At 43.1% G+C, this 22,381-nt stretch overlaps 1 protein-coding gene across 1 annotated transcript in view; it reads right to left on the bottom strand.

Moving 5' to 3' along the window:
- Positions 1 to 21,413, bottom strand: part of LOC133368301 (disintegrin and metalloproteinase domain-containing protein 32-like) — a 61,855-nt gene extending 40,442 nt beyond the window's left edge. Inside the window, exons 1-6 of the mRNA XM_061592361.1 lie at positions 21,109 to 21,413; positions 16,084 to 16,163; positions 13,210 to 13,271; positions 11,252 to 11,330; positions 2,657 to 2,733; positions 1,533 to 1,722 (exon numbers count right to left, since the gene is read on the bottom strand). Of these exons, the coding sequence (XP_061448345.1) occupies positions 1,533 to 1,722; positions 2,657 to 2,733; positions 11,252 to 11,330; positions 13,210 to 13,271; positions 16,084 to 16,163; positions 21,109 to 21,163 (543 nt within the window). The 5' untranslated portion in view covers positions 21,164 to 21,413. The remainder of the gene's footprint in view (positions 1 to 1,532; positions 1,723 to 2,656; positions 2,734 to 11,251; positions 11,331 to 13,209; positions 13,272 to 16,083; positions 16,164 to 21,108) is intronic.
- Positions 21,414 to 22,381: the final 968 nt, after the last annotated feature.

Below are 22,381 nucleotides of genomic sequence, written 5' to 3'. Positions count from 1 at the left end.
TTAAATATTAGGCAGGTGTCATCCCTTATCTTTTCGGCGCCTTTTGACAACTTTCCTCTTTCAACAAGCCTTTTAAGTTGAGACCTATCCCAGTCTGCGTCAGTGTTGGAATTGCTTTTTAATATGTTTTTTTTAAAAACAATATGTTTTTTAACCCTTTTTTAAAGATGGTGTAAAAGCTTTAAAAAAATTTTTTTTTAAGTTGTTTTGTTTTGGTGTATTTTAGGGTCTGTTTTTATGATGTTTTGATGTGCTTCTGTTTGCCGCCCTGGGCAGCTGTTGGGAGGAAGGGCTGGATATAAATCAAATAATAAATAAATAAATATTTATTTATTTATTTATTTATTTATTTCATCTCTCCAGCCTAGCTAAGCAGCTACGAAGTCCACATCTTCATCGAATTTCCACTTAAAATTCTTTTTTGTCACTGCATTCCTACCCAGACCCTGCATTCATCAACTGAGGCCCTTCTTTGAGCGCCCCCTTCTGATGGAGGATGGCAACACAAGAACAGGCCTTTTCCGTGGTGGTTCCCTGGATGCTGAATCTCAGCAGATACAGACTCAGTTGTTCCTAGACTGCCTGTCCCTGCACCCCCACCTACCTGCAGAATTCAGCAGCCAGATTGTTGACTGACAGCAGGAAGTCTGAACATATCATGCTGGCCCAACTGCATAGACGCATCCAGCTCGGATATGCCCCAATGTAGCTGTTCTGTGTTAGTTTCGTATTAAATATCAGGAGTGCAGAACCTTTCTCATCCCAGAGGCCATGATCCCTTGTTGGCAACCTTTTGGAGTCCGCACACCAGTGTTTGGTCACACCTGCCACTCTCCATCCAGGCAACCAAGAGGTATTATCACAATTCAAGGACACACTCTAGCCAGATAAAATCACTAGAAGTGGATGCAGAGCAGGGCCAGTGAGGGCATGGCCTGGGCAGACTCCTGAGAGCCTGCTAGAGAGACCTGGAGGGCCATATTTGGCCCCTGGGCGTGAAGTAAGAGCCGTAGCTCAGTGGTAGAGCATCTGCTTTGCATGCAGAAGGTCCCAGGCTAGATCCTGGGATCTCCATGTAGGGCTGGGAGAGACTCCTGCCTGAAACATGAGGGAGCTGCTGCCAGTCAGTGTAGACAGTACTGAGCTAGATGGACCAATGGTCTAACCCAGAGTAAGGCAGCTTCCTGTGTTCCCTGCCCCTGCTATGTGTTTAACTAAAGACATCCTCCTACATTCTGTATCTGCAACTAGAAGGGCTGGCCTCAGAACACCAATGCCAGGTACGCCTCAGCAGCCAGGATTATTTCCTCTGATACCTGCTATGGTCCAGGGATCCAGGGTGGCATCTGCTGGAATGTCTCAGATTGGCAGGGGGTTGTATACATCTTTTCCCACTCTAGTAACTCTTGTCTGTTTTCTTGTATTTTATACGTATTGCAAACCACCCTAAGAACTCTGCTTAGTAACATTAATAAGAGGGTAATCAATCCTAAAGGTTGGTTTAAAAATGAAAGACAATGATTGGCACTCACCACTGTATCTGAAAGCAGCTTATAAGAGAAGTCTTCACTCCACATTCGCCTTTGTGTAGATGACGAATCTTCAGTCCAAAGTGGGCTCTGGAGGTTTCTGTTGCTTATTTCATAAACCAGGTGCTCAAAGTTAGTTGAGGATTCCAAATGCTCAATCCCATAGCTAACATTCTCAAACTGCAGCAGCCCTCTTGGGGGGGGGGGGACAGAAAAAGGCGAGGTATAAGAAGGCTTTAGAAAAAGCTGTTGGGGCAGAATAAACCTCAAACCCGCTTAATGCTATTTCATGTGGGATGCTAAGAATGTCTTTCATTGCTCCCTCATCACTCTGGGCACGTGACACACACCTCAAATCCCTATGGTGGCTTCCTATCCACTCCCAGATCCAGAACAAGCACCCATTTTTTATCCTGTCTCATGCCCCAATAAAATCCTGCCTCTGACTTTTGCCTCCATCTCAAACACTCAACCTCCTGCTTCAGCAAATGACTCCACTCTTTCCCCTTGGCTGCCCCTTATGTTTGGAATTATCTCCCAGAACGCCTTAATGATGTCGCCCCTTTATCTTCCTTCAACTCCCTTCTTAAAACTCAATTATTCCAACAGGGCATTCCAGGGATGGAAAAGGGTTAGCGTCACGGATTGACACTGTGGAACACTTGCCAACACACATAATCCAAGAAAGGGTCCAGTGCCAATCCCTGGAGCATTCTAGTCCTGTATTTGGGCTCTGTGAGTATCTTAAAGTGCTGGCCACCTCCTCTGATCTCATATGAGCAGGGATAGTGGACTCTGGCTATCGGATGGGGTGCTTAAGCTGTACCTCCACCTATGTTCAACCTGCATATTTGTAAATAAACTCAAATAGTACCAAAAACTCTAATAAAGCTCGAGTGATCTCCAGTGCACCCAGGAACTTTTCACGGCTCAGAGAAGAGGGATGAATTTTAAGAATATAAATAACCTGGACTGTTCTGAAGATTCCACTCAAGCAGAGTGTGAAATACAAGGATGGGAGTCGGAGAGGAGGAGGGACAGGTCATGCACTTCTGATGCGTGACTTATGTCAGAGACAGGATACTAGGTTTGACAGAGAATTAACTCAAACTGTTGAAGTCTTTTACCTGAGCCCCAAACAGGTGCTGAGTACTGCAACAGAGTTAGGGAAGCCTTGGATATACCCTTCATAGAAGCATTCACCCTAAAGTTATTTAAAAAGTAATAATTAAAAAGCAGTTGACCAAGCACACCTCCCCAACAGATATTCTCTATTAACCAGACTTAAATGCAGTTGTTAAACCTCACCCTTGGCCCCACAACCCTTTGTCTGTGTGCGCACGCACACACAACCCCAGTTACCTGAGAATATTGCTTCTAACCATTTTCCACCAGTTGAGGCCAGCGTGCCAGCTATGGCCTCTCACAGACCGAGATAGCTTAGCCAGTTATTTATGCTGTTCATGGGAATGCAATGCATTGTATGTGAGGCTGTCCTTGAAGACAGTCCAGAAAGCACAGCTAGTACAGAATACAGCAGCTAGGCTAATCCAGAATGTACAGAATAGATCACCTAGTTACTAACTGGAGCTGGACATATGGAACAAGCCCCACTTGTCTTGAAACAGTTCCACAGCATTCCATCTGTTTTTAGGCCCAATTCAAGGTGCTACTTTTGACACATAAAGCCCTAAATGGCTCAGGACCAAGTGTGATGATCCTGCATTAGTGTAAATATGGTAAGTGCTGTTTGTATAGGAGATACATGGTAAGTGGAATGAAAGAGGAGGGGGGAGTGAATGGGCAGTAGAATGCTGGATGATTGGCTGAGTGTTTAGAATGGCTGAGAGTATAAATGGAAGGATGACAGTTGAATCTGGGTGGACGGTGATCGTGAGTGGGTTGTTTTGGTGGGTTTTTGAGAGGAGATTGGGTGGAGAGTTGGTGGATGTGAGGAGAGTGTGGAGTTCGGATTAATACTAAGACCAGTACCTCAGGAATAGATGAAACCATATGCTTAAGTGCCTTTATAAAGAAATCTTGTTATCTCTGTTATTTAATAAATATATTTGGTTTACCAAAGGCCTGATCCTTGGCTGGGGTTTCACAGACCAGAAGGGAGGGTAAGGTAAATACCAAGGCTGAAGGGAAACAAATGGTGGCAGCGGTGAAGGGGAGAATATAACACCACAAGTATTCAGAGCAAACCAGAATTATCTGCATTGATACAAAGGGAGTGGGATAGCTTAAGCACTCAGTCACAGAGGTAACCTGATAGAGAGACTCAGGCAGAGTCTCTGGGAATACTGGTTATAGGACGTGACTGGTGGTGCTGCCTAGCAGGGGGATCTGTTGAGATCTGTGCTAGAGCGGGGAGAGAAACCATAAAAAAGGACAGTCCGGACTGGTGGAGTCCCTGGTGGTGCCTAGTGACAGGCAGTAACCACGAGCAGGTGGGAACCTGACAGGGAGAGCCAGGGAAGGGCATCACATGTGGTGGCAGTAGCAGTGGGATACGAACAAAGGAGACTACGTCACAGGTGTTGGCTGTAGCGGTGGTATGAATACTAGAGAATCCCTAACAGTGGTGTGACAAACAGAAATAACAAAACAAGATTACTTGTGAGAGTGACTGGCAAAGAGTGTGTGGCAAAGAGTGAGTGAACTCAAACACCATGGCTGAATATATAAAAATGAAAAGAGAGGAGCTGGTGGAGAAGTGCATAACATTCAATTTACCTCACGAGGGTAAAGGGGTAGATGAATTGAGGGTAGCACTTATAGGATTTGCAACTGCCCAGCAAAAACAACCTGTCAGGGAAGAGACCCCAGAAGGATACTTAAGCAATCCCGCTTATATAGAGTATTTGAGAGAGAAGTTAAGATGGGAGGCTGAGGAAAAAGATAAACAGCGAGAGTTAGAAACTGAGAGATTGAGGAGGGAGGCTGAGGAAAAAGACAAGCAGAGGGTCATTGAAATGGATGAGAAAGAAAAGCAGCGAGAGTTAGAAACTGAGAAGTTGAGGATGGAAACTGAGAGATTGAGGATGATGAGAAAGAAAAGCAGAGGGAGTTGGAATTTGAGAGAATGAGAGTGGATGCTGAATTACAGGTAGAAAAATTAAAATTTGAAAGAGAGAAGTTTCATTCTGATGAAACAAGAAAGGACAGAAATGAAACAAAAATAAAAATTACTCCAAAGGACTTTGCTGTTTATGAGCCTGGTCAAGATCCTCAAATTTATCTCACAACCTTTGAAAAGGCAGCTCAGTTGTGGGGGCTACCTGAAGATAAATACATGCAGTATTTATCAAACCTGATCAAAGGGGAATTGGCAGAGGTATACCAATATTTCCCCTCAGACAGGCCCGTCACCTATGCTGAGTTTAAAGAGGCAGTCTACAAAAGATTCAGACTGGGACCTGACTATTTTAGAAAGTTATTCCAAAACTGTCAGATCCAAGCAGGGAGGTCTTTTGTTGAACTGGGAGCAAAGCTGATGGATATATTTGGAAAGTGGATGAGTAGTGCCAAAGCTCAGTCAGTGGAAGAGGTGAAAAGCCTCATGATACTGGATCAATTATACCATCAGTTACCACCAGAAATAAGGCTCCTGGTCAAAGACCGTTCCCCTACATCGGTGCAGGAGGCTGCAGAGATGGCGGATCACTTTGCCTCCAATAGAACTGGCTGGGTGGGGAAAACATCAAGAGATTTTAAACCCAGACCATATAGTGGCAGCAGAAAGGCTGTGGTGCCACAACGAGTGAGTCCTCCAGTAAAATCTGAAGGGCACAGGACACCCCAGAGTGGATCTGTGTACCCTAAAACAGAGGAGAAATTATGCTATAAATGTGGTAGACCGGGGCACCTACGTTTTCAATGTGAGGTTGCCAACCCCATTAGTAATCCTGCTCAGACAAGGGCAGTAAAAATAGAACCAAAAGATCTAACCACGAAAAAGGTTCAGTTCTGCCAGATAAACTGGACAGAAGTAACAGACCTTGATTCAAGTCTGAGAGAGGAAGTGAGTGTACAAGGGGCAAATTATTGGGCATTGCTTGATACTGGTGCCGCTCAGACGTTACTGAGGCCAGATTTAATAAAATCTGAGGAAATATTACCTCAGGAAACTGTGACTATTCAAGGAGTGAGGGGTAGACCAGAAAGCTTGCCTATGGCCCTAGTGAAAATGGAGTGGAGAGGCCGAGAGGGCAAATATAAAGTAGGCATTAATGCCCAACAACAAGAACCAGTGATACTGGGAAGAGATGTTATGGGGGCACAAGGGAAAATATATGTGGTGACCAGACAGCAACTTGGCAGAGAAACAGAAGCCATGTTAAAAGGGGCTGAAGGAAACAGGGTGGAATCTGTTTGCGAGCCTCAGGTCCCCATAGCAACCCTTGGCAGGCCTGCTGAAGGAGACAAACTGTATCAAATGGTCTCTGGGGAAGAGACAAAGCATTTCAGGGAAGAACTTAATAAGGATACCAGTTTGAAGCAAAAAAAGGAGCAATCCCTGACCCAACAGATTCCTTTCACTGACAAACTGAGGAATCAAGTTGTGTGTGAGAATGGGATTTTATATAGACTGTGGATGCCTGCTGAGAGAAAGGATGAATGTGAACCAGTGAAGCAATTGATAGTACCTAGCAAATACAGAACCAGATTGCTAGAGGTAGCCCACGATGTCCCATGTGCAGGACATCTGGGAATAAAAAAGACCAAGAGGAGATTGGCTGCACACTATTATTGGCCAAACATCTCCAAAGATGTAAAACAACATTGTCTATCTTGTGGTATATGCCAAAAGGTGGGAAAAAGTGGAGTAAAGACTAAGGCACCCTTAAAGCCCCTTCCTATAATTGGACAACCCTTTTATAGAGTGGGAATAGATTTGGTGGGCCCTTTTTCCAAACCCACAAGGCATGGCAAGAAATATCTACTGGTGGTGGTGGATTTTGCCACCAGGTACCCAGACGCAGAAGCACTAAGATCTGTAGAAGCCCCTGTAGTGGCAGAGGCTTTATTAAAAATCTTTATGAGGCTGGGTTTCCCTCATGAAGTGCTGACGGATCAAGGCAGTGTATTCATGGGAGAAGTGATGCAATGTATGTGGAAATGTTGCGGTCTAAAACATTTAAAGACCACTACTTACCATCCCGCCACTAATGGGCTAACTGAGAGATTCAATGGCGTTTTGAAGGGCATGATAAGAAGCTATGTTCAAGATCACCCACAAGACTGGGATGAACAGTTGGGATGCTTCTTATTTGCGTACCGAGAAGTCCCTCAAGAGTCAACAGGCTTCTCACCCTTTGAACTGATGTTCACTAGAAAAGTGAGGGGACCTTTGGAACTGTTAAACAATTCATGGGAAGGAACCCTGGGAGAGTACAAAACATCTGTAGTAGATTTTGTATTGGAATTCCGCAATAAATTAACATCAATGATGGAAGTAGTGAAAGAGAATTTGAGTCAAGCACAGGAGAAGCAAAGTTACTGGTATGACAGAACAGCCAGGGAACATGTGTATGAGGTGGGACATATGGTTATGGCATTCATACCCAGGAAACATGACAAATTACAGGCTAACTGGGAAGGACCATATACCATAAGAGAAAGGCTTGACACAGTGACGTATGTAATCACCACAGACCAATTAAACAAAAGCAAAGTGGTTCATGTAAATATGTTAAAGCCTTACCATACCAGGGATGCAAAGGTGTTGCAAGTTACCTTATTCCCTGAGGGAAGTGGGCCTGAACTTCCAGATTTGGTACAGGAAAGCAAAGACAAAGGAGGGGTAGATCAATTGGAATGGTCGGAGGAGGTGAAGGAGGAAGTAAAAGAAGAGATTCTGAGAGTTTTGAAAAACTATGGGAATCTCTTTAGCAATAAACCTGGCCGAACCAGTATAGCCAGACATTCCATTGATACTGGAGATCATGCCCCAATCAGATCTATGCCGTACCGTGTGAATGGGAAAGTTTTGAGTGAGGTCAAAAAGGAGGTCGAAGATATGCTGGAACTAGGAGTGATCAGGGAATCTATCAGTCCCTGGGCCTCAAGTATTGTCCTGGTTCCGAAAAAAGATGGAACGACAAGATTTTGCATTGATTATCGGCTAATCAATAAAATTACGGTCCCAGATGCGTATCCTATGCCCAGGGTAGACGCAATGTTAGAGTTATTGGGGGCAGCAACCATTATCTCTACGTTAGACTTCTGTAAAGGATTTTGGCAAATGGAACTAGACGAGCAATCCAGAGCCAAAACTGCCTTCAGTACACCAGATGGGTTATATGAGTTTGTGACCTTACCCATGGGACTAAGGAACTCACCAAGTTCGTTTCAGAGGCTAATCAATACTGTGTTGCGAGGCATGTCAGATTTTGCAGTGGCCTATATCGACGACGTGGCCATTTTTAGCAAGTCGGTGCCTGAGCATGTCCAACACCTGACCACAGTATTAGAGGCATTAAGAAAAGCAGGCCTCACAATAAAAGCTAAGAAATGCCAGTTTGGACTAAAGGAAGTAATCTATTTAGGACATAAGGTGGGGAGTGGGAAAATCACCCCCTTATGGAGCAACGTGGAGGCAATACAAGCGTGGCCTATCCCCTTAACCAAAAAGCAAGTTAGGGCATTTCTAGGTGTGGCTGGTTTTTATAGGAAGTTTGTGAAAAATTTTGGGGAAATCGCAACCCCCTTGCATGAATTGACAAAGAAGAAGTGTTCTGAGCATGTGGTATGGACGGATGAATGTCAGAAGGCTTGTGATCTGCTGAAGCAAGCCTTGTGCCAAGGACCCATATTAATAGCACCAGACTATGAGCAACCGTTCATCGTGGCTACAGATGCGTCGGACCTGGCGCTGGGAGTCGTCTTGCTGCAGGAGAGAGAAGGCACCAGACATCCAGTGGCGTATCTGAGTTGCAAGCTGACGCCGAGGGAGAAAAACTATTCGTCGGTCCAAAAGGAGTGCCTAGCGGTCGTGTGGGGACTGAATAAGTTGCGCCCATACGTGTGGGGATGAAGATTCATGGTAACAACGGATCATCGGGCCTTGTTATGGTTACAGACTATGAAAAACCATAATACTATGCTGCAGAGGTGGTCCTGGGCCCTACAAGACTATCAAGTGGACTTCCAGTTCATAAAAGGCAAGGACAATGTATTGGCCGATGGACTGTCAAGGCAGGTGGCTGGGACTGCAGTGACGTGACCAGACGGAGGAACAAAGAAAGACATTTTCCCCAGACAGACTTGTTTTATTTGTTAACGCGGCGTATGAATCCTGGAACAGGAATAATAGTCTGCCGTTATTTTAAGGGGGGGGAAATGTGATGATCCTGTATTAGTGTAAATATGGTAAGTGCTGTTTGTATAGGAGATACATGGTAAGTGGAATGAAAGAGGAGGGGGGAGTGAATGGGCAGTAGAATGCTGGATGATTGGCTGAGTGTTTAGAATGGCTGAGAGTATAAATGGAAGGATGACAGTTGAATCTGGGTGGACGGTGATCGTGAGTGGGTTGTTTTGGTGGGTTTTTGAGAGGAGATTGGGTGGAGAGTTGGTGGATGTGAGGAGAGTGTGGAGTTCGGATTAATACTAAGACCAGTACCTCAGGAATAGATGAAACCATATGCTTAAGTGCCTTTATAAAGAAATCTTGTTATCTCTGTTATTTAATAAATATATTTGGTTTACCAAAGGCCTGATCCTTGGCTGGGGTTTCACAGACCAGAAGGGAGGGTAAGGTAAATACCAAGGCTGAAGGGAAACAAATGGTGGCAGCGGTGAAGGGGAGAATATAACACCACAAGTATTCAGAGCAAACCAGAATTATCTGCATTGATACAAAGGGAGTGGGATAGCTTAAGCACTCAGTCACAGAGGTAACCTGATAGAGAGACTCAGGCAGAGTCTCTGGGAATACTGGTTATAGGACGTGACTGGTGGTGCTGCCTAGCAGGGGGATCTGTTGAGATCTGTGCTAGAGCGGGGAGAGAAACCATAAAAAAGGACAGTCCGGACTGGTGGAGTCCCTGGTGGTGCCTAGTGACAGGCAGTAACCACGAGCAGGTAGGAACCTGACAGGGAGAGCCAGGGAAGGGCGTCACACCAAGCTTCTTGTACCATCTTGCCCATGGTCTGAGTTCTTTTGGTTGGCCCTTTTGGTTGAACCATTGCCATATGAAGCCTGGACTACCAGGATTCATAACGGGGCTTTCACAGTTGTGGCCCCCCAGTTGTGGAAGGCTCTTCCCCCTGAGGTTAGGCAGGCACCAACAATGGCAAGCTTTCAGCACCAGGTAAAAACATTCCTCTTCCACCAGGCCTTTTGATCTTTTGAGCACTGGGCTTGACTAAAGAGAGACAAATGGATATTATATATAAAACTGGATTCTGAATGTTAGATTTTTAAATATTTCTATGACTGTTTTATAGAATTTTGCATGTTGTTGTGACCCACACTGTGGTCATTTTTATGAGGAAAGAGGTATCTTATGTAAACTGCTTAGAGGTTTTGACAATTAAAATGTATATAAATTACCTTAAATAAAATAAAATATAGATTTTACAAATAAATACATAAATATATGGCTTAAAACTAGGATACCTCAAGGACTGCCTGTTTCCACATGAACATACATGGGTATTAAGATCCTCTTCAGAGACTTTTCTGTGTGTCCCTGGGCTGTTTGAGGCAAGGCAAGGGGGTGACCCAGGATCTGTTGTGGAGCTTCTTCTTTGGAAATTGCTCACCAAAGACACTTGTCTGTCACTATCCTTACTAGTGTCAAGGGAAGGCTTATTTCTACTTGTCCCCGGGGTTTTTTAGCATGCTGAGATGGGTGCTTTTATAAATACCCTTTTGCCCAAATTTTCTTCTATTATTCTGAATTAGATCTTTATAAAAATTTGTACACTGCTTTGGGAGGTGACATACCTGAAATTTTTTTTGGGGGGGGGGCAGGGCTGGAGACGATTAATACCTCCTTGTGAGAAGGGGTTGTCCTAAAAAGAGGTGGTGGTAAGACCACTCCTTAAGAAACCCTCCCTGGATCATCTGAATAATGATCAGCCAGCCGCTAATATTCCCTTCTTGGGCAAGATTCTGAAGGGGTGGTTGCAGGCCAGATCCAGGCTCTTTTGGATGAAACCGATTTTCTAGATCCATTTCAATCGGAGTTTAGACCTGGTTTTGGCACAGAAAATGCCTTGGTCGCCCTGTATGATGTGGGGAGAGAGATGGGGGAGTGTGTCCCTATTAATGTAAATGCTTACAACAAATAAAGGGCAGAGTAATCCAAACCGCCCTTGCACCAGACTGGGGGTGTGGGCAGACTAGGCAGAGGTGTTTTTCTGCCCAGATCTCCTGAATAAGCTGGCCTCCTGCCAGCCACCACCGACAGAGTGATGCACTGGTGTGGTGCTCCCCCTTCTGCCTAACCTCAGGGGGATGAGCTGACCTGACCTGACTGGGATCTGTTTGATTCTGCGAAGGCATCAGGCCTGATCGCTGCAGCAGATCCAGACAGGTGCAGTAGTCTTACTGCCACCACCATCACCACCACCTTCTGGCACTGTAGTGGAGCTGGTGGTGGTCCACTGCTCCATAAAGCCCTTCCAGAGGGTAGCGAAGAGATTTAGACTGCACTCTAAATCTATGAAATGACATCAAAACACAGCAAAGAACTGTGTTTTCTTACCTGAATACGTGGGGAACTGGGATGCACAAAGCCTCCTTGGTTGTATGTATAAACCATAAAGTCGTTTGGCAAAAATGTTCTGTGAATGAAACACAACAAAATAGTGTTCATGTCAGTATTGCAAAAAAAAGGATAACTGACTGCCCTCCAGGAAAAGTTTCACAGGGTTGGATTGTAGATGTAACTAGTGAAGTTCCCCTAGAATATTGGGCCCTTTCTTTGTCCACTAGCAACCTGAGCAATACAAACAGTTGAATGCATCTGAAGTTTACTGACAGTGCTAAGTGGAGAGGCACACCATCAATAAATACTACTAGCCAAATGTCCATCATAACAGTAAAAGGCAGAGCTCCTTACAGCAGGTCTCCCCATCAGTTTGCACAGTGACACGAGGATGAAGGGAAGGTTGCCCTCACCACAATGGTGTCTCCCTTTCCAGTAATGTACTATACCTACCCATTCACTTCCATAGAAGAATGTCAAGGGGTGTTTGAAGAGACACCATTGGGTAGTGGGGGACTACATCTGTTCTCTACCTCTGGCATCCTCAGCTCTTAATAATCGAAGTAGCCAGAGTCTCTTGACTTCTGTTTCTAGGTCACATTAAAGTGTAGCAGTGTGTTGGAAAAGTGTAGAATCTTGGAAACTGGCTTTATAGACAGAAATGGCAATAGCAGTATAAATTATAATCACTTGAACCCAGGCTGGCTCCAGGATTTGGAGCCCTTGCATAAGGAATCCCATATGAACTTGCTTTGTTTTAATATATTTTTAAAGATGTTTTGCTTTAGTAAGTTTTAAAGTGCTTTTGTTTGCTGCCCTGAGCTCCTTCTGGGAGGAAGGATGGGCTATAAATTTAATAAATAAATAAAAATTAAATAAATAAACTTGCCTGAGTGTTATCCTCCTAGGTCTTTTTTCTGCCATCAGAGATAAGGATGGCGGTAACTGGATATACAGCCTTTTCAGTTTCTCTCCCCAAGGGGGTTTGTCTGATGCCATCTCTCTTTTCCTTTCAATGGCAGGTGAAGACCTTGTTATTTCGTCAAGGCCTTTGAGTCTTTAGTTTTCAATCATTGCTAGATTTTTTTAATCTACTGTGCTGTTTTCTTGGGATGTTGTATTATTATTTTTATTGGGTTTTGTTTTGTTTTGTTTGCATCTTTAATCACTTGTAAGCCAGTCTGGAAACTTGTTGCTGAAGAGCTGGGTAAGATGTTTTCTTAATCAATAAACAAAGAAATCCTTGCGGGGGGGGGCTTTGTTGCCTCTAACCTTCTGGAGGGCTTTGAGCAACGTGAGACTGATAGCACTGTTGAGGAAATGGCGGGTTAGAAAATGCCCAGCCTTGGAGATGGCCCACCATTGATTAGTGAAATCAAAACCAGATGCAATTTAGTAAGTGGCTTGGTTCACAAGTCACGCTAAACCAAACCAAACCATAGGTTAGTGTGAACATGTGGGCTCCTGGAGAACAGATTGCAGCCACTTAAGTTCTCATTTTGCTGCTGCACTGCACTAAGGCATAGTTTAGCTTAGCAAGTTGTCCAAACCGGGCTCATAGTTTAGCTTTCTCCAAACAAATCACAACTGTAACCAAGGTTTGTCCTATACCTATGTAAACTATGTTTGTTCAGCAGTGCTAAACCATTAGCCAAATTATGGCTTAGCTCAACATGGCACAGCAGCAAAATCACCAGGGAGGAGCAAAGTGGCCACAGTCTCCTCTCAGAGTTCACATGGTCATGAATTCACGGTGCTAACCCATGGTTTGGCTTAGTATGACATGTGAACCAGGCCAGTGTCAAATACTGCTAAAAATGCCATGTTGCATCTTTCCAGTGCTCATTAATCAGGAACAAGCAAGAAGACGAGCTTACAGAAGACTTGGTCAGCTGCTGAACAATGATGACTCATGCTCACACAAGCCAAGGAGTTAAGAATAGGCAGTCACTTACTGTTGCTTCAGATGAACTGTGTAGCTCTTCTTTTTTATTGTAATAATATAAGTCTGTGTGCTCTGGAGCATTCAGAAGAAAACAAAGAAAACAAACAATCCATCAAAAGAGTATTATGAAACTGTGTTTCTACACACTAAACGTCTCTACGGAAGCGTATTTGGTAACGGCAGCAAAAGCTATGGAAGCGATGGGCTAACCTTCCTCCAGTGGAGGCTACTCCATTAGGGCAAAAAGGGCACTCCCCCACCAGCCTCAGTCTGTCCTCAGCCAGACTCCATCTGCCTGGCCTTCTTACTTACAACCAGTCTAAGGGATGGTCTTGGCTGTCAGCTTCCTCCTTCTTAATCTCAGTGTTGCCCCTTCAGCAAGGAGGAGAATGGGCAGAGAGGGGAAGTAATAGCACGTTGATTCAAAACAGCCTGCCAAACCTTTGGCTTCAAGCTTCTGGTTCAGAAGGGCTCTCTGCAAGCAGCTTATGAGCATCTAGGAGAAATTGCTGCTTGGGGGATCCCTCAAGAGGTAATGGAGTTGGGCTGCTGCTAAAGAAAACAGTAGAAGCGGGAGTGCTCTTGCTAAAATTATGATTAATTAATATATGCTCTGATCCAAAGATTCTTATGCACAGCTGTAGAATGAACTAGGGATAGAAGAAGCTGTCAGTTTCAGCTCTCTCAGTTTCTCCTTCTTTCAATCTTAAATCCAGTTCTCTGTATTTTTTCAGCAATTTTTTAAAAATCCTCATGAAAATTCAGTAGCATTTTAGTGCAAATTTCTTATAATAAACACATTTTTGTATGCAGTTTTGACTAATGTACACATTTTTGCCATTTATCTTAATATAATGCATTCACTTTTATGCATACGTTCCCTTAATATATGCATTTTTGTAAACATTGTTTGGCAAGAGAACTACCCTGCAAAATTCAGATAAGTGAATTTTGAAGGATGGCTGTGTTTCAGTTCTCATATTGTTCAAAAAGTGTAGATTTGATAGATTTGGCTTTAAATGCAAACTGAATTGAATTTCTTCCACATCTCTAGTGCCCAGATAGCTGTGCATGGGGTTCTCTACACATTTACCCATCTAAATGATGGCTGGAGGGTCCCAGGAGATGTGGAGTAACAGCAAGCACGTGTCCTGTTTGTGGGCTTCCCAGAGGTATTTGGTTGACCACATGGGAAACCCAGTGAGGCTCTTTTAATGTCCTTAAGGTGACTTACAGCACAATCCTAAACACGTCTACTCAGAAATAAGCCCTGGCTTACTGCCAAGTAACTGGGGTTAGGATTGCAGCCTTAGTCAATTAAATGATTCCATACCTTGTCCCATACCTCTGGGACATAGAGAAGCCTGAGAGGAGGATTTGGAAAGCTACTTGACTGGAAGGAACTGTAACTCCTTCCTTTTTGTGGCTTCAAGACAGTTGCCCACAAGTGTTGTTGTCAGTACTGGGAAGACAGTTTTTATAGATCTGCTCTGAATTACTCAATAAAACCAAAGTGGGAAAACAATCTCACTCTGCAGTCTCCTGAAGTTCTCCTGAACTCAATGAAATCTGAAAAGGCAAACATGCATCCAAAGCCCTACAGCCAGCTGAGGCTCAAAATCAGAATGCATGCCAAGTATTTATTTGTTAAATAAATACAATGGGACTGAATAGAACTCTTCCAAAATCATGGCGTTAGAAACTCTTTAAAGGCATTTAAGAGGTTTGGACTTCTAGTTCTTTTTTACTTGTGTGTGCTTTTAATCCATTGGGTGGGGAATATGTTGATGTCATACATGATTTAAGGACCCTCCCTTAGACTTTCAGCACATGGGGACAGATTAATTTAACTTGCCAAAAATATTTGGAACAGTACCAACAGCTGTTATGCTTTCCCCTGAACCACAAACTGCATCAGTAATGTAGTAAAACCAAAAGGAGTAAGCAGTCTGTTTTTATAATAAAGCAAATTATTTGCTTTGCTGATGACCCTTTTCATTTCAGAGGTTTGTATGTTGAAGGATCAGGTGGTTGAGAGTCCTTCTCTGACTGCTTGGCATTCTGCAGGTGGGTAGGAGGGATTTCCTTCCACCACCTATCCAAATAGTCAATCAATCTGTCCTCTTCAACAGCTGCCTGTCTCCTTAAAGGAGCAGTTCCTTGCTTGGTCCAGCAGCAGCTGATCTCTATCAAAGGAGGCTGTTCTTAGAGTATCCAAGGGACTACTTATTTAAGAAGATGCTCAGGATGCCTGGGTTGATGTGAGGAGGAGGAAGAGGAGGAGGTGTCCATGAAGCCTCTGCATGGATAAAGGGGGAGGAGGAGCAATCTTTCCTTCCTTCCTTCCTATCAGGAGATTTACGCACAAAAGGGATTCACACAAAAACACTGGTGGTGGGCAGCTCCTCTGAGGATGGGTCATTCTACACTCCCTCACTTTTAAAGTAAACCTTTTCAAATGTAAAGGTCAAGCATTATCTCCAGTTTTAATTCAGAAAAAAAATGCCTCACAAATTTTGGGAGTCATTCTGCAAGGTATCATATACTGAGCAAATTGTCCTAATTTGTCCACAGAATCTATTTTTTAAAAATGGGATCCAAGTTTTCAAGTTACATAAAAGAAATTAAAATTTGCAATGGAATCCTATGTACATATACCTGGGGGTAAACCTCAGTTAATGTGATGGGATTTACTCCCCAGAAAACTTGCACAGGAATACCCCGTTAAACTATTTTATTTAATTTTAACACACATAATTTATTAGCAACATAACATTCTTGTTTCATTCTTCATCTGCTTCTCTTATGTTTAAGCCATTTTTTTAAAATAAAAATGTTTATAGCTCAAGTTGTTGAATAATTATGTTTCTTAATTCCAAAATACCTCATCATCTCCTAGACCATCTTCAGTTTTGTTGGATGGTAACTTCTTTGGATACGTGATGTGTAAAAATGTTTGACAATCTGAAGAAGACAAAAATAGGGCTGTAAGTAGGGTTGCCAGGTTCAAGGCCTGAGACTGATCCTGTATCTTTAGGAGAAGAGAAAGTCAGCCAAGTGCAGGTGCTCTGGCAACTCTGTAATGGGAAAAACCACACGGTGGAATTCTCCCTTCCCCCTGCACAACTTTTAAAGATACAGAAGACTTCTTGGTTGCCAGGCCCAGCCTCCAAGAGGTCTTCTGGGTCTTTAAAAGGGAGGGAGAATTCCACCTTGTGGTTTTTCCCATTACAATGTTGCAAGAACACCTGCACTTGGCTGACTTTCTCTTTACAAGATCAGTCTCAGGCCTTGAACCCGGCAACCCTAGCTGTAAGTCCTTCATTAAGGGAAGGGCCACAGCAACTGCTTTGCATGCAGAAAGTCCCTGATTCAATCCCTGTTACCTCTAGGCAGAGCTAAGAAAGTTTCCCTGTCTGAAACCCTATAGAGTCACTGCCAGTCAGTGCAGCCAATACTGAGCTAGATGGACCAATGATCTGATTCACTATAAGGCAGCTAAAAGTTACATCCATCTCTTAAAACTGGGGTCACCAAGCCAGTGCCTGTGGGCTCCATTGGGCTCACAGCCTTCTGTCCCTCCTGATTATTTTGGGTACTGCCACTAGTTATTTTTTTGTTAAAAAATGAGGTGGTGGCACATGTACCTTGATGAAAATGCTGTGGGTGCCAAGTAGGGATGGAAAGATCTATCAGTTTTGGTTCTCTCTGTTTCTCATTTTTCCAATGTAAAATTCAGTGTTCCACATTTCTGCAGCAATTTGTGTTTTTTTTTTTTTAAAAAAATCTTATGAAAATTCTCTAGCATTTTAGTGCGAATTTCTCCTAATACATTTTTGTAGGCAGTTTTGACTAATGTACATATTTTTGTGAATTAAAATATGTGAATATTTTTGTGAATTAAAATGGACAGGAATGGGACATTTTCAATCAGGCAACTACAAAATATTTTATGCAGGAATTGAGAAATTAAGAAGAAATGGGATTGCTTTAATAGTGAGAAGTGATGTAGCAAAAGCAATTAGGAGCTACAACGCAAGGTCTGAGTGAGGGATATCAATGAAATTAAATGGGAAACCTATTAACATAACCATAATCCAAATCTATGCTCCAACGGCAAATGCAGAAGAAGAGGAATTGGAGAGATTTTACACAGGAGTACAGGAAGAGATTGATCACACACCAAAACAAGATGTGCTGATAACCATGGGGGACTGGAATGCAAAAGTAGGGAACAGAGAAGAACTAGGAATTGTGGGGAAATGGGGCGTAGGAGACAGAAATGAAGCAGGAGAAAGAATTTGAATTCTGTGAAGCCAATGATTTGTTTCTTGCAAACACATTTTTTGAGCAACCAAAAAGACAACTGTACACGTGGACATCACCAAATGGTCAATATAGGAATCAAACTGATTATATAATTGGTAGCAGAAGATGGAAAAGTTCCATACTTTCTGCGAAAACAAGACCAGGAGCAGACTGCGGTACAGATCATGAACTGGTCATATCGAAAATCAGAGTAAAGCTAAAGAAGAACAGCAAAGCAATCATAATGCCAAAATACAATTTAAATAACATCCCAGAAGAATATAAAGATCGAATAAGGAACAGGTTTGAGGCTTTAAACTTAGCTGACAGAGAACCAGAAGAACTATGGAGTGAAGGCAGAGACGTTATCAGGGAAGAACACAAAAAGACAATACCTCTAGTTAAAAAGAAAGACCTCAATGGATGACTGAAGAAACTCTTAAAATGGTTAAAGAGAGAAGGAAAGCAAAAGCAAAAGGAGATAGAAACAAAGTCAGAACCCTAAATGCAACAATACAGTGACAAGTACGTAGGGACAAAGAACTATTATAATAGTTATTGCATAGAAATAGAAGAGGACAACAAAAAGGGAAGAACAAGAGAAATGAAAGGGAAATTTAAACCACGAGTAGGGATGTTGAATAATCAACAGGAGAACACACTGACTGACCGAGATGAAATAAAAGGAAGATGGAAGCAATACACTGAAGAACTCTATAAAAGAGATGACAGGATGACAGATTCATTCATGGAGGAACCATATAATGAAGAACCAGAAATTTTAGAATGCGAGGTGAAAGCTGCTCTTAAAATACTTAGAAGAAACCAATCACCTGTAATAGATGGCACACCAATAGAGCTGCTACAAGTTACTGAGACTGAATCTGTCCAAATTTTGACTGAAATCTGTCAAGAAATATAGAAAACTAAACAATGGCCCACAGACTGGAAGCGTTCAATATATATCCCAATTTCAAAGAAAGGTATCCCAGGGAATGCAGTAATTATTGAACTATTGCCTTATGCAAGTAAAGTAATGCTCAAGATTCTACAACAAAGGCTCTTACCATATATGGAGCAAGAAATGCCAGACGTCCAAGCTGGATTTAGAAAGGGAAGAGGCACCAGAGATCATATCGCAAACGTGCGTTGGATAAAGAAACGGAGCAAGGAATTTCAGAAGAAAATCACCCTGTGCTTTATAGATTACAGCAAAGGCTTTGATTGTGTAGATCATGAAAAACTATGGAATGCTTTAAAAGAAATGGGGGTTGCCACAGCATCTGATTGTCCTGATGCTCAACCTATACTCTGGACAAGAGGCTACTGTAAGGACAGAATATGGAGAAACCTATTGGTTCCCAATCGGAAAGGGTGTCGGAAAGACCAAGATGAAGCAGGTGTGAAAACTGGAGGGAGACATATCAGTAATTTAAGATATGCAGACGATACCATACTACTAGCAGAAACCAGAAATGATTTGAAACGAATGTTCATGAAAGTTAAAGAGGAAAGCACAAAAACAGGACTACAACGGAATGTCAAAAAGATTTATGTAACTTTAAAGTTGACAACGAGGACATTGAACTTGTCAAGGATTATCAGTGCCTTGGCACAGTCATTAACCAAAATGGAGACAATAGTCAAGATATTAGAAGAAGGCTAGGACTGGGGAGGGCCGCTATGAGAGGACTAGAAAAGGTCCTCAAATGCAAAGATGTATCACTTAACACTAAAGTCAGGATCATTCAGACCATGGTTTTCTTGATCTCTATGTATGGATGTGAAAGTTGGACAGTGAAAAAAGCGGATGAGAGAAAAATCAACTCATTTGAAATGTGGTGTTGGAGGAGAGCTTTGTGCATACCATGGACTGTGAAAAAGACAAATAATTGGGAGTTAGAACAAATTAAACCATAACTGTTACTAGAAGCCAAAATGATGAAACTGAGGTTATCATACTTTGGACACATAACGAGCAGACATGATTCACTAGAAAAGACAACAATGCTGGGAAGAACAGAAGGGAGTAGAAAAAGAGGAAGGCCAAGCAAGCGATGGATTGATTCCATAAAGGAAGCCACAGACCTGAACTTACAAGATGTGAACAGGGTGGTTCATGACAGACAGGTTTGTTTGATCAATTTCTACATAAAAGCACAGAGAACTTGTTTCATGGCCATCCTTTTCTAATCTTGTCTCTCTCCCCCACCCCCCGGGCCCCTGTGTCAAAATTTAAATTGCAAGCTCCTTGGAAGGAGGGAAAAATTCTGTAAGGTATCATAGATTAAATATGCTGTATCAAGCCCCCTCCAGGTGCCCTTTTTATTTTGCATTCATGATGATTTGTGCTCCTGAAGGTTATCAGGCAGTTTTTTGATACTGTTTGCACCTGCTAAAATTTGGAGGTGGACATTTCCAATCAATGTTATGTCCTGTAACTTCCTTATAAGTTCTGTTTTGATGGGAAGCAGCAGGTTTGTTTGGCAAGCGCTTCAAATCAGCTTTAATTGAGCAGCCTCAGTTTGCCAGGATATAATGGAATAGCACCCAGCAGTAGGTTCTTGGGAGAGAGGAAGGGATTTGCTTTAAATGGATGGTGCATATGTTGCCAGTCTGGAAGTCCTCAATATATGCTGCTGAATACCAACCCACAAACCCCATCAAATAGGGATGGAATGATCTGTCAATTTCAGTTCTCTCAGTTTAGGTTTTTCTGACCTTAAATTTGGTTTTCCACATTTCTGCAATTTGTGAACTTTAAAAAAAAACCTCATGAAAATTATTCAGCATTTTAGCAGGATTTTCTTCTAATATTTTTGTATGTGACTAATGTGCACTTTCTTTGCAAGCAAGTTATCCTAATATAATGCAGTTTTGCATGTTATTTTCACCAATATATTCATTTTGTGCACACTTTCCCCTAATATATGCATTTTTGGAAAATACATTGGTTGGAGAACTGCATCTCAAAATTCAGATAAGTACAAGTTTCAAAGGATTGAGTTCTCATATTATTTGGGAATGTGTGAATTTGTTAAATTTGGCTTTAAATGTGAACGGTATCCAATTTGTTGCCCATCCCTACAATCTAGCAGTGCCTAGAGCATTGTATCCAACTAACTTCTCCTCAGGGGAGGCCCACTGAAATTAATGGGCCAAGGTTAGCCACGTTTATTCTTTTCAATAGGTTTACTCTGGGTGGCATACAACCCTTAGGTTGCAACTTCCTTGCGAGCACTTTCTCACTTAAGAAATTCGGTAAAGCGCTATACAAGGATGGCGCTATATGATAAGTTAGGGTTCCCAAGCGACTCTAGCGAAGCGGGGAAGACCAGAGCCTTGGCCCGCTCTTGTGCCTTTATCAGCCCCTTTCTACGGGGCGAGAAAAGGCAGAATAACTCCCGGCCCGGTGATAAGGAGCGGCGGGCCCTTGCGCCTTTGTGGAGAATCTTCCCAATTGTGGCGGCACTGGAGGTCGACGCGGCGGGTAGAGCCGCGCAACGAAGCGAGGCTGGGCCCTGTGTGCGTGAGGGAGTCGGGCCTGGCTTGGGGCCTATCACCACCAACCGCTATTGTCGTTGCTCTCCTCCTCACTCACCAAGGCCCGTCCAAAGGGTAGCGCCGAGGAGGAGCCACGGCAGGCGGAGTCTCATGGCGCCCACGTTCTTGGGCGCCTTGTCAGCTCTTTGTCCTCCCGCTCGCTTAACGGTCTAGCCTGGAACGGCGGGCCGAATCTGCGGCTGCGGGGCGTGAGGCCTGGCAGGCGAGGAGAAGGAAAAGCCGAGTTTCCCTCCCCGAGGCAAGCGGGAGAGAAGGAGGTTTCAAGAGACGCGCCATTAGGCAGAAGGAAGAGAAGGGCGAAGGGGCAGAGGACGAGGATGTCGGTGCCGAATTGGGATTTAAAATAATTACACACACGAAACTTTTTTCTCTTGTAGAAAGAGCCAGAGGAGGAGGAAGTAGGGTGCCAGACTGGGATGTAACACACACAGAGAGAGTTGTTCATCCTGCAGTAATTTTGGCCAACCTCGCAGGGCGGTTGTAAAAGATTACAGCCCGCATCCTACGCGCGTTTGCTTATTTTACTATGTTTTTGGGCTCACTGGGATTTATTCTCCCCAGTAGGATGAACAGATGCAAACGAGGACAGAGTTCTTGCATCTTTAGCATCTGCAAAAATCCCCCCTTTTCAGCAAATGTTAAAAGGTGGAGGAGGCTTGCCCTTTTTTGCAGCTGGCCACACCCTGCTCCCCAGTTTAGGGTGCAGTCTCACCCCTTGATCCTCTGCTTGAAGCAGAGATTTTATTCTCTGTTAGGAGTTTTATGCTACCTTCTTTTTTTAAATGGTTTGTGATTTAATGTTTTTATTATTGTAAGACCTCCGGAGAAATTTGTTATTGGACGGTACAGTATATAAAAATGAATGGAGGGGCTTTCATGCCGCCAAAAAAGAGAAAATGTGGCTCTCTCACATACAAAGCGGATTTGCACAAAATGCACATATTTTGATAGAGGCACGTTTAGAAACAGTAACTATAATTTCAGCAGAGATTTGATACATCTTATAGTGCGGAAGAGTGTAACAACCTGGGCGTCTGTTCAATCTGGTGTCCTGGTGCTAACCCTCTTGCTTTCCATTCTTAGGATTCTTTATCTTTGAACCCCTCTTGGGCTGGACAGCCCTTCAATTACTCCTCTGAAATGGAAGACACATGCCCACCTTAAAATAAAGGTTTCTCAGAAGCAAATTTAAGTTCAGTCGGGCTGAATTAAATCCCCAATTTATGTGTGAATTTCAGCATTGCTCAGAAAAGGTCCGTGAAGCGTTTTGAGCACCAGCAAATGTGCAAATGATCTCAATTAAAATTGTG

Source organism: Rhineura floridana, chromosome 12 (assembly GCF_030035675.1).
Source record: "Rhineura floridana isolate rRhiFlo1 chromosome 12, rRhiFlo1.hap2, whole genome shotgun sequence".
Classification (NCBI taxonomy): domain Eukaryota; kingdom Metazoa; phylum Chordata; class Lepidosauria; order Squamata; family Rhineuridae; genus Rhineura; species Rhineura floridana.
This window is presented reverse-complemented; position numbering and strand designations above follow the sequence as displayed.